Here is a 14,061-nt window from a genome sequence, read left to right as displayed (position 1 = left end):
CCAGAGGACAATCTTCCAAACACATGAGCACACAACATATGCTTTGACACAGTAAAACAGATTTGGGAGATCAAATAGCCACAGCCTTTTTTTTTCTTTTTAATTTAATAAAGATTAGCTGTACATTAGGCGGCTGTCGCTATATGAAAAAAAATAATACTCTTTAATCTTCATGGGTACCACAGAGATTCTCACTAGCTGAGAGAGCCAAGTGCCTGCTCATCCCCCATGGAAAGCATGTAAATATTAGGGAAACCAAAAATGAATCTTGTTTAAATGTCCTCATAAAAAATTTTTTTGTCCCATTTCTTATTCCTAATCGATTTCCTAGTGAACCATATCAACAGGACACTTCTGAAGATGGGCAACAAACTGAAGGCTTAGTACTTGCTTCTGATGGAATAATTGTCAGCCCAGCCCAGAGCGTGAGAATTAAAATGAAAATACCTGCGGTAAAGGAGAATGCAAATAATAAAGTGTCAACTTGTTGAGGCAAAACAACGAGCATTTATCCACTAGGCATTCATATATTGGAGAGAAAGACTGGAAACTAGGGAAGATGAAAAGTGGGGAGGGAACTCTTTTAGCAGTGTTCATTTCTCTTTTTCTTTTTTTCATTTGCTATCTATTACTTCTGCACAGATATGGAAATCTTGAGCAGTGTATTTCCGACTTTTCTATTAGTTGAGAAATCTTTGCTCCAAGACATCTTAAGGGAGATTTAAAACACAGATGCATGGAAGGGGTGACTCAGGGGCCCACAGACCTTACTTCATACCTGCCTCCAACAACTGGGTTCCATGGAGGTCTAGGGCTCCAGAGTAAGAATGAAATTCAACTAAAAAGGAGCTGATTCTCTCATAGTAGGAAGCAACAGATAAGGGTTTTATGACTGTGTACATAAGTGAAATCCATTAAATATTCATGGAAACCTCTATGTCACTTAAGCAGACACAAATGTTGAAAATGAGTTGGCTCATTATATATAGTCTTCAGTAATTGCCAATTTACATTTATTTAACATTTAGAAGGTTATGTATAGAAGAGTAAAAAGGTACAGTTCCTCCTTTCCAATAGCCGATAATGTGACAAAGTAAGATACAGCCTGGAGAAGGAAATGGCACCCACTCCAGTATTCTGGCCTGGAAAATCCCATGGACAGAGGAGCCTGAAGGGGTACAGTCCATGGGGTCGCAAAGAGCTGGACATGACTGAGTGACTAACATAGAAGATACAGCTAAGTTTACTTCAGCTTATCCTCTCAGATGAAGTAGGCCTTATATGAAACTTTTATTCATTTATTACACAATGTATAATAACTGTCTACTGAAACAGAAAGTGCTAGTTGTTCATTCGTGTCCGACTATTTGTGACCCCATGGACTGCAGCCCGGCAGGCTCCTCTGTCTGTGGAATTCTCCAGGGAAGAATACTGGAGTGGGTTGCCATTTCCTTCTCAAGGGGATCTTCCTGACCCAGGGATCGAACCTGGGTCTCCTGCATTGCAGGCAGATTTTTTTTTACCATCTGAGTCACCAGGAAAGCCACCAGGGAAGCCCAGCTTTCTACTAGATGCTGGTAAATGAAGATAGATGAAAGGATAAGGCAGACAATAGTATCGCCATCTACAAGTCCTGAGCATTCAACTATGTATGTCTTTACATAGCCAGGAAATGACCCAACTCAATCTAAAACTCTAGAACCCAAACTTTTAACCACTATGAGTCCCAACTACCTTCTATTCTTAATCTGAAAATATTTTACCATTTTTAAGTTGAATTTATTATTAAAACAGTGTTTTAATAGAATTCTATTTTAACTTCCTGTATTAATATATCACACAAACATTATTTGTCCTTAGAGAATATATATGTGATTTTCTCATGTTTTTCTCACCTCTTAACTATTATCAACTTACTTCTTATCTTTTCTTAAAATAATTTGTAAGATAATTTAATAACTATTGCCTATATATTAGCAAAAGTAATGTTTTAGGAATACTTTATGGTAAATATAATTGATATAATATATAATTGTAAAATATAATAATTATATAAATATAATTGTATGTAAGTGAAATACTTAGCAATATCAGCATTCAATAATATTTTGTTTATACTTCATGTATACATAAAAATATTTCTTACATTAAAAAACTCCATAAATAATAATAATAATAATATATTTCAAAAATATAAACTACCGCACAATTGGACTCATCTCACACGCTAGTAAAGTAATGCTCAAAATTCTCCAAGCCAGGCTTCAGCAATACGTGAACTGTGAACTTCCAGATGTTAAAGCTGGTTTTAGAAAAGGCAGAGGAACCAGAGACCAAATTGCCAACATCCACTGGATCATCGAAAAAGCAAGAGAGTTCCAGAAAAACATCTATTTCTACTTTATTGACTATGCCAAAGCCTTTGACTGTGTGGATCACAACAAACTGTGGAAAATTCTGAAAGAGATGGGAATACCAGACCACCTGACCTGCCTCTTGAGAAACCTATATGCAGGTCAGGAAGCAACAGTTAGAACTGGACATGGAACAACAGATGGGTTCCAATTAGGAAAAGCAGTATGCCAAGGCCGTATATTGTCACCCTGCTTATTTACCTTATATGCAGAGTACATCATGAGAAATGCTGGCCTGGAAGAAGCACAAGCTGGAATCAAGATTGCCGGGAGAAATATCAATAACCTCAGATATGCAGATGACACCACCCTTATGGCAGAAAGTGAAGAGGAACTAAAACGCCTCTTGATGAAAGTGAAAGAGGAGAGTGAAAAAGTTGGCTTAAAATTCAACATTCAGAAAACAAAGATCATGGCATATGGTCCCATCACTTCATGGGCAATAGATGGGGAAACAGTGGAAACAGTGTCAGACTTTATTTTTGGGGGCTCCAAAATCACTGCAGATGGTGACTGCAGCCATGAAATTAAAAGACTCTTACTCCTTGGAAGAAAAGTTATGACCAACCTTGATAGCATATTTAAAAGCAGAGACATTACTTTGCCAATGAAGGTCCGTCTAGTCAGGACTATGGTTTTTCCAGTGGTCATGTATGGATGCGAGAGTTGGACTGTGAAGAAAGCTGAGCGCCAAAGAATTGATGCTTTTGAACTGTGGTGTTGGAGAAGACTCTTGAGAGTCCCTTGGACTGAAAGGAGATCCAATCAGTCCATTCTGAAAGAGATCAGCCCTGGGATTTCTTTTGAAGGAATGATGCTAAAGCTGAAACTCCAGTACTTTGGCTACCTCATGAGAAGAGTTGACTCATTGGAAAAGACTCTGATGCTGGGAGGGATTGGAGGCAGGAGGAAAAGGGGATGACAGAGGATGAGATGGCTGGATGGCATCACTGACTTGATGGACTTGAGTTTGAGTGAACTCCAGGAGTTGGTGATGGACAGGGAGGCCTGGCGTGCTGTGATTCATGGGGTCACAAAGAGTCAGACACGACTGAGCGACTGAACTGAATTGAACTGAATAATATGAAACAAGAAGCTTGTTTAATACATCAAATTTTAAATTAGTTAAGTTGCAGATCTGTATTTGTTGTTGTTTAGTGGCTAAGTCTTATCTGACTATTTTGAGTCCTCATGGACTGTAGCCCACCAGGCTTCCCTGTTCATGGAATTTTCCCAGCAAGAATACTGGAGTGGGTTGCCATGATCTCCATGGGATCTTCCCAACCCAGGGACTGAACCCATGGCTCCTGCATTGGCAGGCAGATTCTTATCACTGAACCACAAGGGAAGCCCCAGATGTGTATTACCCAAGCACACATTGTAGGGAAGAATATAGAGAGCTAATTGCATTATAATGATCTTCACAGTAAGCATTATAGACATCTTATTAGGAACCTAATAAGGTATGGACAATGCTAGCACATCATCCAAAAAGTATATAAGCATGTTATATGCTTTAAAGTTCCTAATCTGAATAAAGTGTAATTCATAAAGTCCAGAGCTCTAGGAATTTCTGGGGAAAAATTAGAAATTATGGACCTGTTATACTGGATACATGACTTAATTTATATGTACATTTTTATATTTCTAGTTATACCTAAAATATATAACCACCTATTTGCCACATAATTCCATCAGAGCACCTCTAGGTGCATATTTTTCTAATTTCAGAAACCAGTATGAGCTTAGCTACCATACTAGTGATGGAAGTGTGAGTTTTCTGGTGGCCATTTGGGCAGTTTGCACAGGGAAATAACAAATTGCATCACCTCCATTGGTCTCTCTGGCCTCCTCAGAATCACCAACTGGATCATCCCTCGGATGTTTCCTTCCATGGACATGGATCGTCTAAGTGTTTCCATAGCTTCGTGGTTGGACTTTCCCAGAAGAGATTCCCCATTAACCGCAATCAGCTGGTCATTCATCCGCAGACGGCCATCCTAGGGTGGAGGTAAGAAAAACAGTATTAAGCAGAGAAAAGCATGTGATGCCATGTGACTGTCAGGCAAAAGTTCACGTTTAAAATAAAGGAAAAAATTCAGCTATTAGGGATGATTTATTTTCCACAGCAGAAAAAGGTTCTGGATTTTATCAAATAGTCACAAATATTAATAATAATGAATTGTGTGAAAGTGACTTTTAGAAATCATGGAGTCCAGAACTACAATAACTTAGACATTTGTATAATATCTCTTACCTAAACCTTTGGCAAGTGTGCTAGGCTAACCTGATTCTGCCATTTGCTCTGGAAGCTACCATGTTGCTGACTCAAGGAAAGGGGATTTAGAAGCAAAAGACAGTGGCCATATTGCTTGCCTTTTCAGGCACAGAGAGACACCATGCTTAAATGTTATGTGCTTGACAATAGTAATGGATCTCATAGCTAGCTCTATTGAATAGTGCTGTGAAAAAAAATTCTCACGTTATTTTCTCTAACGCAACAAAAAGTTGCTAGTCTGCAAAAGGATGCAGAGGTGTGTAATGCAGGTCCAATCTGGTACCGTGTCTTCTAGAGGAAAGTCTTGACAAAGGGGACTGTCAAGCCTTTTGTGAGGAGTCTCTGACTGAGAAGCACTTTCACCCAGCACCTTCAGGAAGAAACACCACGTACCACAGAGAACTGGGAAGTTTGGCACATGGATAAGTGGCCCAGATTCTAGTCTAAATCACCTCTAGGTACTAGTCATCTTCAGCTAGAAATGTCCCTGGAGTCGATGGTGGTAGCTGAACACACTGGGACACCATCTCTACCTGCAAAAGAACTTCTGGGGATCACAGTACACCCTTCTCCCCCAACAGACAGTCTGGGAGAAAACATGCTTAAATACTGACAGTCTGATTAGGGACATGGGTTATACCTGTTTCTAAGATAGGAAGTTCTTGCTGTGAGGCACAGATGCAGTTTTAGGAATGTCATGATGCTGGTGCTGCTGTTAATACATTTAGCAGAAATAACAGTTGAGCATGGTAGTTCTTCCATGAATTATCTATAGCTCTTATAGAACTCAAGAAGCTCGACAGATTAATGCTTTTGCTCACATTTTACAAATAAGGAAACTGAGGCAGGAAAGTGATGTTAGGTGCCGCAGGTCACAAAAGAGAGTCAGAGAAAAACTGACCTAAGTTCAGTTTTCATGAACCTTGGTTCTTCTCAGTTTCTGTACTAGGGCTTCCTTGGCTATTCATCTCTAGACTACAGTTGTACACACTAAAACAGGTGGAGGGGAGTATTCAACTTTTTGCAGTTAGAAGTATCTGGGACCCATGTTCAAAGGAACAGAATGAAATGTAAAATGAAAAAAGAACTTTCCTAAGAAATGAGAAAACCAGACATATAATGAACAATAGGGCAGCCATACAGATTTGGGAGAGAAATCCTGTGGACAAGTTGACAAACTTTGACTAATGCAGCAGCAGTGGTCAGAGGAAGTTCCTCTGCTGACAGCTGGGGAAAGGGGGAGAGTGACGAGAGCTGTTATGGGGCACGGATGCCCTGGTGGGGATGCACTGCCCACGCCTCCTGTTGCAGAGGGTGTCAGCCCGTGGATGGTGGAGGCCACGCCCTCTCGGTTTCACCAGGGGTAAAATCAAGCTGTAAAACTTGACTGCCCTGCCTCAACAGAGCCTAATGTCTTCTGCCTTCCTCTCGTTTTCCCATTCCACTTAATCTTTCCCATAATTTGGAGCAAATCTGGAAATGAGATTTACCGGAAAGGCCAAACACAAAAGAAATCGCTTCATTTCTGTTATCTAATGGTGAGAGAGGCACGTAAAGGATAAGATTAAGGCTACACAAAATGGGGTCAAACGGAAGCCACTTTAATGGCTGTGTATAAGTGAAGTGAGACAGTTTACTCTAGGAATTATGCTCTTCTGTTGTGGCATTTAATGGAAGCAGGACTCTGGGCTGGACCTTTCACAGGCAGTTGGGAGGGTCACTAAAAATGTTTTGGGGAGGACTGGAAACAGATGTGTGGTTTTTAAAGATGGGGAGGAAGCACAAAAGTTGGATCAGGATCCTAGCCCCGTGAACAGGAAATGAGGTCGAGTACTGGACCTGTAGACGCTTAGTCTTGGCAGGACACCTCATCCTCTATGACAGGAAGAAGAAAGATAAAGATTGAAACTTAATGGGTACTTGTAGAATTGAGGGAATGAAATCTGAGTGAGAGCCACCTGGTAACCTCCTGCGAACCTTCTCTGTGGAGTATGAGGCAAGGTCTGAGTGAAGAGGTAAATAAAAGATAAGGGGATGGAAAAAAAAATGTTTTTTTTGTAGGATAATCTCTTACCAACAAGTATTAAGTACAGACTTTTATTTTCAGCTATATTCCGAGTCTCAAGCATACATAACTACACTAAAGTAGAATGTGTTTGCTGTATCCAAGTCCAAACAATAAGGCAAGTCAGGTCACCCCAGGGCAACTTTTTTTTTGTTGTTGTTAAGACATTCACATTCATCGCAAGCATCACTGCAGAGCTGCGGGTATGATAAAAAATCCACATACTCTCCTTTTAAGGCTTAGCTGGCTTGTTGGTATTGGTTTTTGCTTTCCCTTTATAAGATAAATGATGGGTAATTTCATTAATGGTGGTGCCAGTAAGCACCACATTGTCCTAACATTGAGAAGATAATCTTAGAATTAAGAACTGGAAGGGTCCTTAGAGATTATCTTGTCCAACTGCTTCCGTTTATAGATAAATAATGTGATGCACATAGAGGATAAGAAACCATTTACTGAATACCTCTTCTACAGAGAAGGTACTTCCACATAGATTTGAACTTGCTCAGCTAGTTAAGGTCAGAGCTGGATTAAATAGTTCAAGGCCTGACTTCTCAGCACTCCCTATTCACTACCCATTCTGTGTTCTAATAGATGACAATGACTAGTCCCTCAAGGGATCATGCCTCAAGAAAAAAGACGTTCAAATCCAGACAGAACAATATGACACCAGATGTCTCCTGGAAGAGAACCTTATATATGAAAGCCAGAGTCAGACTATAGAAGATGTGGAGACAGGAAGGGTGGGGGACTGTTTACCTACCTAGCTACACACACACACACACACACACACACACTGTGTATCCATGTCTAGTCTTCATTTAAAATGAAGTCAATTTAGTTAAGAGCTCATCACTCAAACTCAGCAAAGATCACAATTGCATATGTCTGTTCTGCTTTGTGGGACTTCCCCGGTGGCTTGGTGTAAAGAATCTGCCTGCCAATGCAGGAGATGAGGGTTCAGTTCCTGAGTTGGGAAAATCTCCTGGAGAAGGAACTGGCAATCCACTCCAGTATTCTTGCCTGGGAAATCCCAAGGACAGAGGAGCCAGTCAAGCAACAGTCTATGGGGTCACGAAAGAGTTAGGCACCACTTAGAGACTAAACAACAACAATGACAATTCCACTTTGCAATGGTTTTTTACCAAGAAAGTAGCTTTTTACGGTCTTATTTTTTTCTTTCAGTATTATGTTTAAGTATGTACTTCAGCATGAGAATAGTGACTCTCCTCAACTGATTTTACATGACTGATTTCAACTATCCAGGTATGTTACCCAGTAATTCTAGGATATTTATTTTATCCTAATCTGGATCACTCTTTCCTTTGCTAAAGGAAAAGCCAATGCCCTTTCTGCTATGGACTGAATGTGTTTTCCTCAAATTCATATGTTGAAATCCTAACCCCCAACATGAAGATATTAGGGGGCATTTGGAAGGTAATTAGCGCCCTTATAAAAGAGTCCTGAGACAGATATCTTGTCCTCTCTGCCATCTAGGGTTACAGCAAGAAAAAGACAGCTGACTATTAAGCACCTCTCACCAGATGGATTCTGCAGCACCTTGATCTTGAACTTCAGACTCAAGAACTGTGAGGGATAAACTGCTGCCATTTAAAAGCTACCCAATTTATGGAAGTTTCTTTTAGCAGCCTGAACAAAGACATTTTTCTTTCTACTTTATGACCATCAGACCCCTAACCAAAAGACCCACAACTACATCACTTACTTTTTGCAACCCCTGTAATCAACTCTTATCTATCCTTAAGCTAGGAGGAAGTAAAGGAAATTCCCAAAGCGGAAGAAAAATAAGAAAAAGAGGAAAGAGAACAGAATAAAAATAGACAAAAATTTCCTCTGGGTACATTAGGACAAATAAAAACTGGTATAAGATTTAGGTCTTCTCCATGTCCTGGGGAGATTTCAAGTCTCATCAGCCCTAACCAGGTTCTAATTCAGGGGGAGGGAGACTGGACTGGGGGACAAGATGTTTGAGTGTTATATCTCCTTTCTGTGCTGCTGCTGCTAAGTCGTTTCAGTCATGTCCAACTCTGTGCGACCCCATAGACGGCAGCTCACGAGGCTCCGCCGTCCCTGGGATTCTCCAGGCAAGAACACTGGAGCAGGTTGCCATTTCCTTCTCCAATGCATGAAAGTGAAAAGTGAAAGTGAAGTCACTCAGTCACGTCCGACTCTTAGCTATGCTGTGCTAAATCACGTCAGTTGTGTCCGACTCATAGTGACCCTATCAACTGTAGCCTACCAGGCTCCTCTGTTCAAGGGATTCTCCAGGCAAGAGTACTGGAGTGAACTGCCATTTCCTACTCCAGGGGATCTTCTTGACACAGTTTTGAACCTGTGCCTCTTATGTCTCCTGTATTAGCACACAGGGTCTTTACCACTAGTGCCACCTAGGAAGTTCATATCTCTTTTTATTGAACACCTAATACAGGGCAGTCCTTGTGCAAATATCTTGCATATGTTCTCATTTCTCAAAACAAACCTGTGATACAAGCAGCACACTCCACTTAGAGATATAATAATGGAGGCTCAGGGAAATGAAGTGACCGTTAAAGCCAGGTCCACCTGTCTGAGTCAGATACATTTCCACTATGCTATGTTGCTTCTAGAGATGATTAAAGGTACTACAGTTATTGGGAAAGCCCGATAGCTTCCCTGGTGGCTCAGAGGGTAAAGCATCTGCCTGCAATGCGGGAGACCCAGGTTTGATCCCTGGGTCAGGAAGATCCCCTGGAGGAGGAAATGGCAACCCACTCCAGTACTCTTGCCTGGAGAATCCCATGGACGGAGAAGCCTGGTGCAGGCTACAGTCCATGGGTTGCAAACAGTCGGATACCACTGAGTGACTTCACTTTCACCTTCTTTCACTACAGTGATTAATAAATATAATTATTTAATGAGTTCCTCCTTTGTGCAGTTCTTTTGCTAAACCCTTTGTCTATATGCACTAGACAGTTTAATACTTCTAACTATCCTGTACACTGGGGACCACAGGTCCCCTTTTAGAAAAGAAGAAACCAAGGATCAGGAGAGTTAAGTGCATTGTTACAAGTCACATGACCAAAACCAAAATATTTGAACTAGGTCTGGGTTACTCTGAAGTCCATATTTTCAACCACTTTGCTAGTGATTCTTGACCTTTATGGGCTCTTCTTAGACTTCTTTGAGAATCTCATAAAAGCAAAGGATTGTCAGCTCTTAAAAATAAATATTTCCATGATGGTTCCTCCACAGCTGTACATTTGGACCAGACAATTCTTTGTAATAGAGAGCACTCATGTACTTTTTAGGATGTTGCATGTGCCCTCTGAAGCATGTCCATGATTTCCGGTGGTCCAGTGGCCTTGTAGTTTAGTCCCTGCTGTGCCTCTGCTATGATTAGCAGTGACAGTGCAAGCCTTAATCCACCTCTTGGGGCCATTTTTTTGTAGGTCCCTTTACCTCTAAAGTTCTAATGAACGCAGAGGGAAGAGAAGAAAGCCATGGCACAGAATGAGCCTCTGAAAAACATGAGTCAAGCATGAAGGAGGAGGCTGGCTAATCCAGGGGCAGCTGGCTGGGGCCCAAGGCCAGTCTACATCATTAGGCCAGGGTGTTCAGAGGATTAATCATGACCGGATGTTGACTCCTTCCTGTGCCTGATTCTAATAGGGTCCCTGGTGAAGCCTTCAGGGACATCAACACTCCGGGCCCAAATCCCAAACCCTGACTTCAGGCTACATAGCAGCATTTCCTTGGAGTAGAGCGGGACTCCAGGCAAGATGGCACCTGACTGAGGAAAAGGACTGTCCTGAACAAATGTTTCCCAAGATCTTAAAATCACTCCATGATAACATCTGCTCACTGTATTTTTTGGAAAAAAATCCAACCTAGAAAGAGCCTTGTATTCCAGACTGAAATAATTTAATTTCATTTTCAAACAATAACAATGAAAGGAAAAGAATAAATCAAGATTTTAAAGTATAGTTTTTAAAGTAAAGAAAAGGAATAAAGTTGGTAAGACCAGAAGCATGTGAATTCTTGTCTTGAAGGGTACCTATGTACATCAGTCAATGTTTTACTTCACCTGTCCTAACACAATTTCAACCAATACAAATGGCACCGTTCTTCAAAAATAAGAGCTCTATTTTCCAGACGCAGTACATTGCTCTCTGGTGTACACACTATGGTGATGTGGTCCAAACTTTTCCTTTGCTCCAAAATGCCCTTTGCATTCCTGCTCACTGGTTCTATATCAATCCTTCAAAATAAGGCTCAGCAACTGCCTTCCACTTTCTTCCCCTCAGGCAGAATTGTTCCATCTCAACAGCTATGATTACTTTTACTTTTGTCTACCGTTTGTTGTTGTTGTTCAGTTCCTCAATTGTGTCCAGCTCTTGGTGATTCCATGGACTGCAGCATGCCAGTTTTCCCTGTCCTTCACCATTTCCCAAATGCTCAAATTCATGTCCATTGAGTTGGTGATGCCATCAAACCATCTCATCCTCTGTCACCCCCTTTTCCTCCTGAGTTCGATCTTTCCCAGCGTCAGGGTCTTTTCCAATGAGTTGGCTCTTTGATTCAGGTAGCCAAAGTGTATTGGAGCCTCAGCTTCAGCATCAGTCCTTCCAATGAATATTCAGGGTTGATTTCCTTTAGGACTGACTGGTTTGATCTGCTAGAAGTCCAAGAAACTCTTAAGAATCTTCTCCAAGTTCAAATGCATCAATTCTTCAGTGCTCAGCCTTCTTTTTGGCCCAACTCTCACATCCATACATGTCTACAGGACAAACCATAGTTTTGACTATACGGACCTTTGTCTGTAAAGTAATGTCTCTGCTTTTTAGTACGCTGTCTAGGTTTGTCATAGCTTTTCTTGCAAGGAGCCAGTGTATTTTAATTTCATGGCTGCAGTCACCATCTGCAGTGATTTTGGAGCCCAAGAAAATGAAGTCCGTCACTCTTTCCATTGTTCCCCCATCTTTTTGCCATGAAATAATGGGACCAGATGCCATGATCTTCGTATTTTGAATGTTGAGTTTTAAGCCATCTTTTTCACTCTCCTCTTTCACCTTCATCAAGAGGCTCTTTAGTTCCTCTAAGCTTTCTGCCATAGGGTGGAATCATCTGCATATCTGAGGTTATTGATATTTCTCCCGGCAATCTTGATTCCAGCTTGTGATTCATCCAGCCTTGCATTTCACATGATGTACTTATTCAACATAAGTTAAATAAGCAGGGTGACAATATACAGCCTTGACGTACTGCTTTCCCGATTGGCAGCCAGTCTGTTGTTCCATGTCCAGTTCTAACTGTTGCTTCTTGACCTGCATACAGGTTTCTCAGGAGGCAGGTAAGGTGGTCTGGTATTCCCATCTCTTGAAGCATTTTACACAGTTTGTGGTAATTCATACAGTCAAAAGCTTTGCTGTAGTCAGTGAAGCAGAAGTAGATGTTGTTCTGAAATTCTCTTGCTTTTTCTGTGATCTAATGGATACTGGCAATTTGATCTCTGGCTTTTCTGCCTTTGCTAAATCCAGCTTGTACATCTGGAAATTCTTTGTTCAAGAACTATTGAAGCCTGCCTTGGAAGATTTTGAGTATTACCTTGCTAGCATGTGAAATGAGTGTAATTGTACAGTAGTTTGAACATTCTTTGACAGAAGGTCTACCACAGTCCTTACCATATTTGAGTTTTTTTTTTAATAGTATGAAATTAGTTTTTATTTTGACCTCAAAATAAACACTTAACATTTTTCCAAAACTAAAGATGAATACTTAAAAACAAGGGCAGAAGATTATTTTTTTCCTTCCCTGGGGAAACCAGTAAGGCAGATGTTCTAATGTGGCTTGCAAGGCTCTTTCATTGGACTAATCTAGACACAGTTTTTTATGTGTTTATTATGCTACCAGCTTCCTGTACTATGGAATGAGTCTTTCTGTTTCCTGTATCCATTCTATTACATATTGAATAACTTATGGTAGCTGTAGATGTTGTAGAAATCCTTGTTAAACGGAATCACTAGAAACATCTTTCATCAGGTGCTTTGACCTGGTGTAAGTTTCATCTCCAATGGACAAATTCAATAATATACAAACTGTAATTATGAGCAATTCCTGAGCCCAGGCTGGCTTGGCTATACTGGCACATGCTCAGAGAAACTTTATATTCTAAAAGTGAAGCTTGATTACTGTCTGTGTAGTGGCTCTGCTGCTGCTGCTGCTGCTGCTGTTGCTAAGTCACTTCAGTCGTGTCCAACTCTGGGTGACCCCATAGACGGCAGCCCACCAGGCTCCTCCATCCATGGACTTTCCAGCAAGAGTACTGGAGTGGGGTGCCATTGCCTTCTCCGGTGTACTGGCTCAGTATCCTCTTATTTAGCTCTTGCAAAATTTTAAGTTTATCTAATTCAGTTATTATCTTAAGAGCCTCACTCCATTTTATGTAGCAAATGAGTGAAGTTCCAGCAATGTACCATTTATTCAGCATCTGTGGCATGTGAGACTTCTTGTTTAATTAAAGATAACTGAAGAGTATTTTTAGAACCTCAGAATATATATAATCTAAACCATTTTGATATAATGTATTATAATTCTTTTCTTTTAAAGACCTACTGGAAACATATGGGATATAAACAAACGTATTGCAATTTACAGCTTTCACTGTAGTCATGAGTGAATTTTACAGTTTCCTTAGTAAGAAGTTTCAGAAGCACTGACTGAAGAGGCCTCACTAGTATTCCTTCGTCTACTTTGCAGCAATCTGTGCTTGTTTTGGAGAAGGCAATGGCACCCCACTCCAGTACTCTTGCCTGGAAAATCCCATGGACGGAGGCCTGGTGGGCTGCTGTCTATGGGGTCGCACAGAGTTGGACATGACTGACTGAGTGAGTTCACTTTCACTTTTCACTTTCTTGCATTGGAGAAGGAAATGGCAACCCACTCCAGTGTTCTTGCCTGGAGAATCCCAGGGATGGGGGAGCCTGGTGGGCTGCCATCTCTGGGGTCGCACAGAGTCGGACACGACGGATGCGACTTAGCAGCAGCAGCAGCAGTGCTTGTTTTACATTTTTTCTGTTTCTTGTCCTTTCAGCTTCTTCTCTATCCCTTCCTATCTCCTTCCTGATTTTCTGTTTTCAGTTTAGTTTGGCCTAGAAAATTGGATAATAGAAGCTTATTAAGGTGAATGGGTTGTATGCATCAAGAAGATTCTGCATGAATGCCTAACTAGATTAGAATCTCAGAAGCCTTTTCAACTTAACGAAAGGATCTTATTTATTCACTTGAAGAAGAAGAAGAAGAAAGCT

The 14,061-nt window shown here is 40.9% G+C and overlaps 1 protein-coding gene across 3 annotated transcripts in view; it reads right to left on the bottom strand.

Moving 5' to 3' along the window:
* PARD3B (par-3 family cell polarity regulator beta) overlaps positions 1–14,061 on the bottom strand; it is a 1,151,736-nt gene that overhangs the window by 453,774 nt on the left and 683,901 nt on the right. For all 3 annotated transcript variants that reach the window (XM_019975590.2, XM_070800250.1, XM_070800252.1), the window contains one exon: positions 4,244–4,414. In XM_019975590.2, coding sequence (XP_019831149.2) covers positions 4,244–4,414 — 171 coding nt within the window. The remainder of the gene's footprint in view (positions 1–4,243; positions 4,415–14,061) is intronic.

Source organism: Bos indicus, chromosome 2, assembly GCF_029378745.1.
Source record: "Bos indicus isolate NIAB-ARS_2022 breed Sahiwal x Tharparkar chromosome 2, NIAB-ARS_B.indTharparkar_mat_pri_1.0, whole genome shotgun sequence".
NCBI lineage: Eukaryota > Metazoa > Chordata > Mammalia > Artiodactyla > Bovidae > Bos > Bos indicus.
This window is presented reverse-complemented; position numbering and strand designations above follow the sequence as displayed.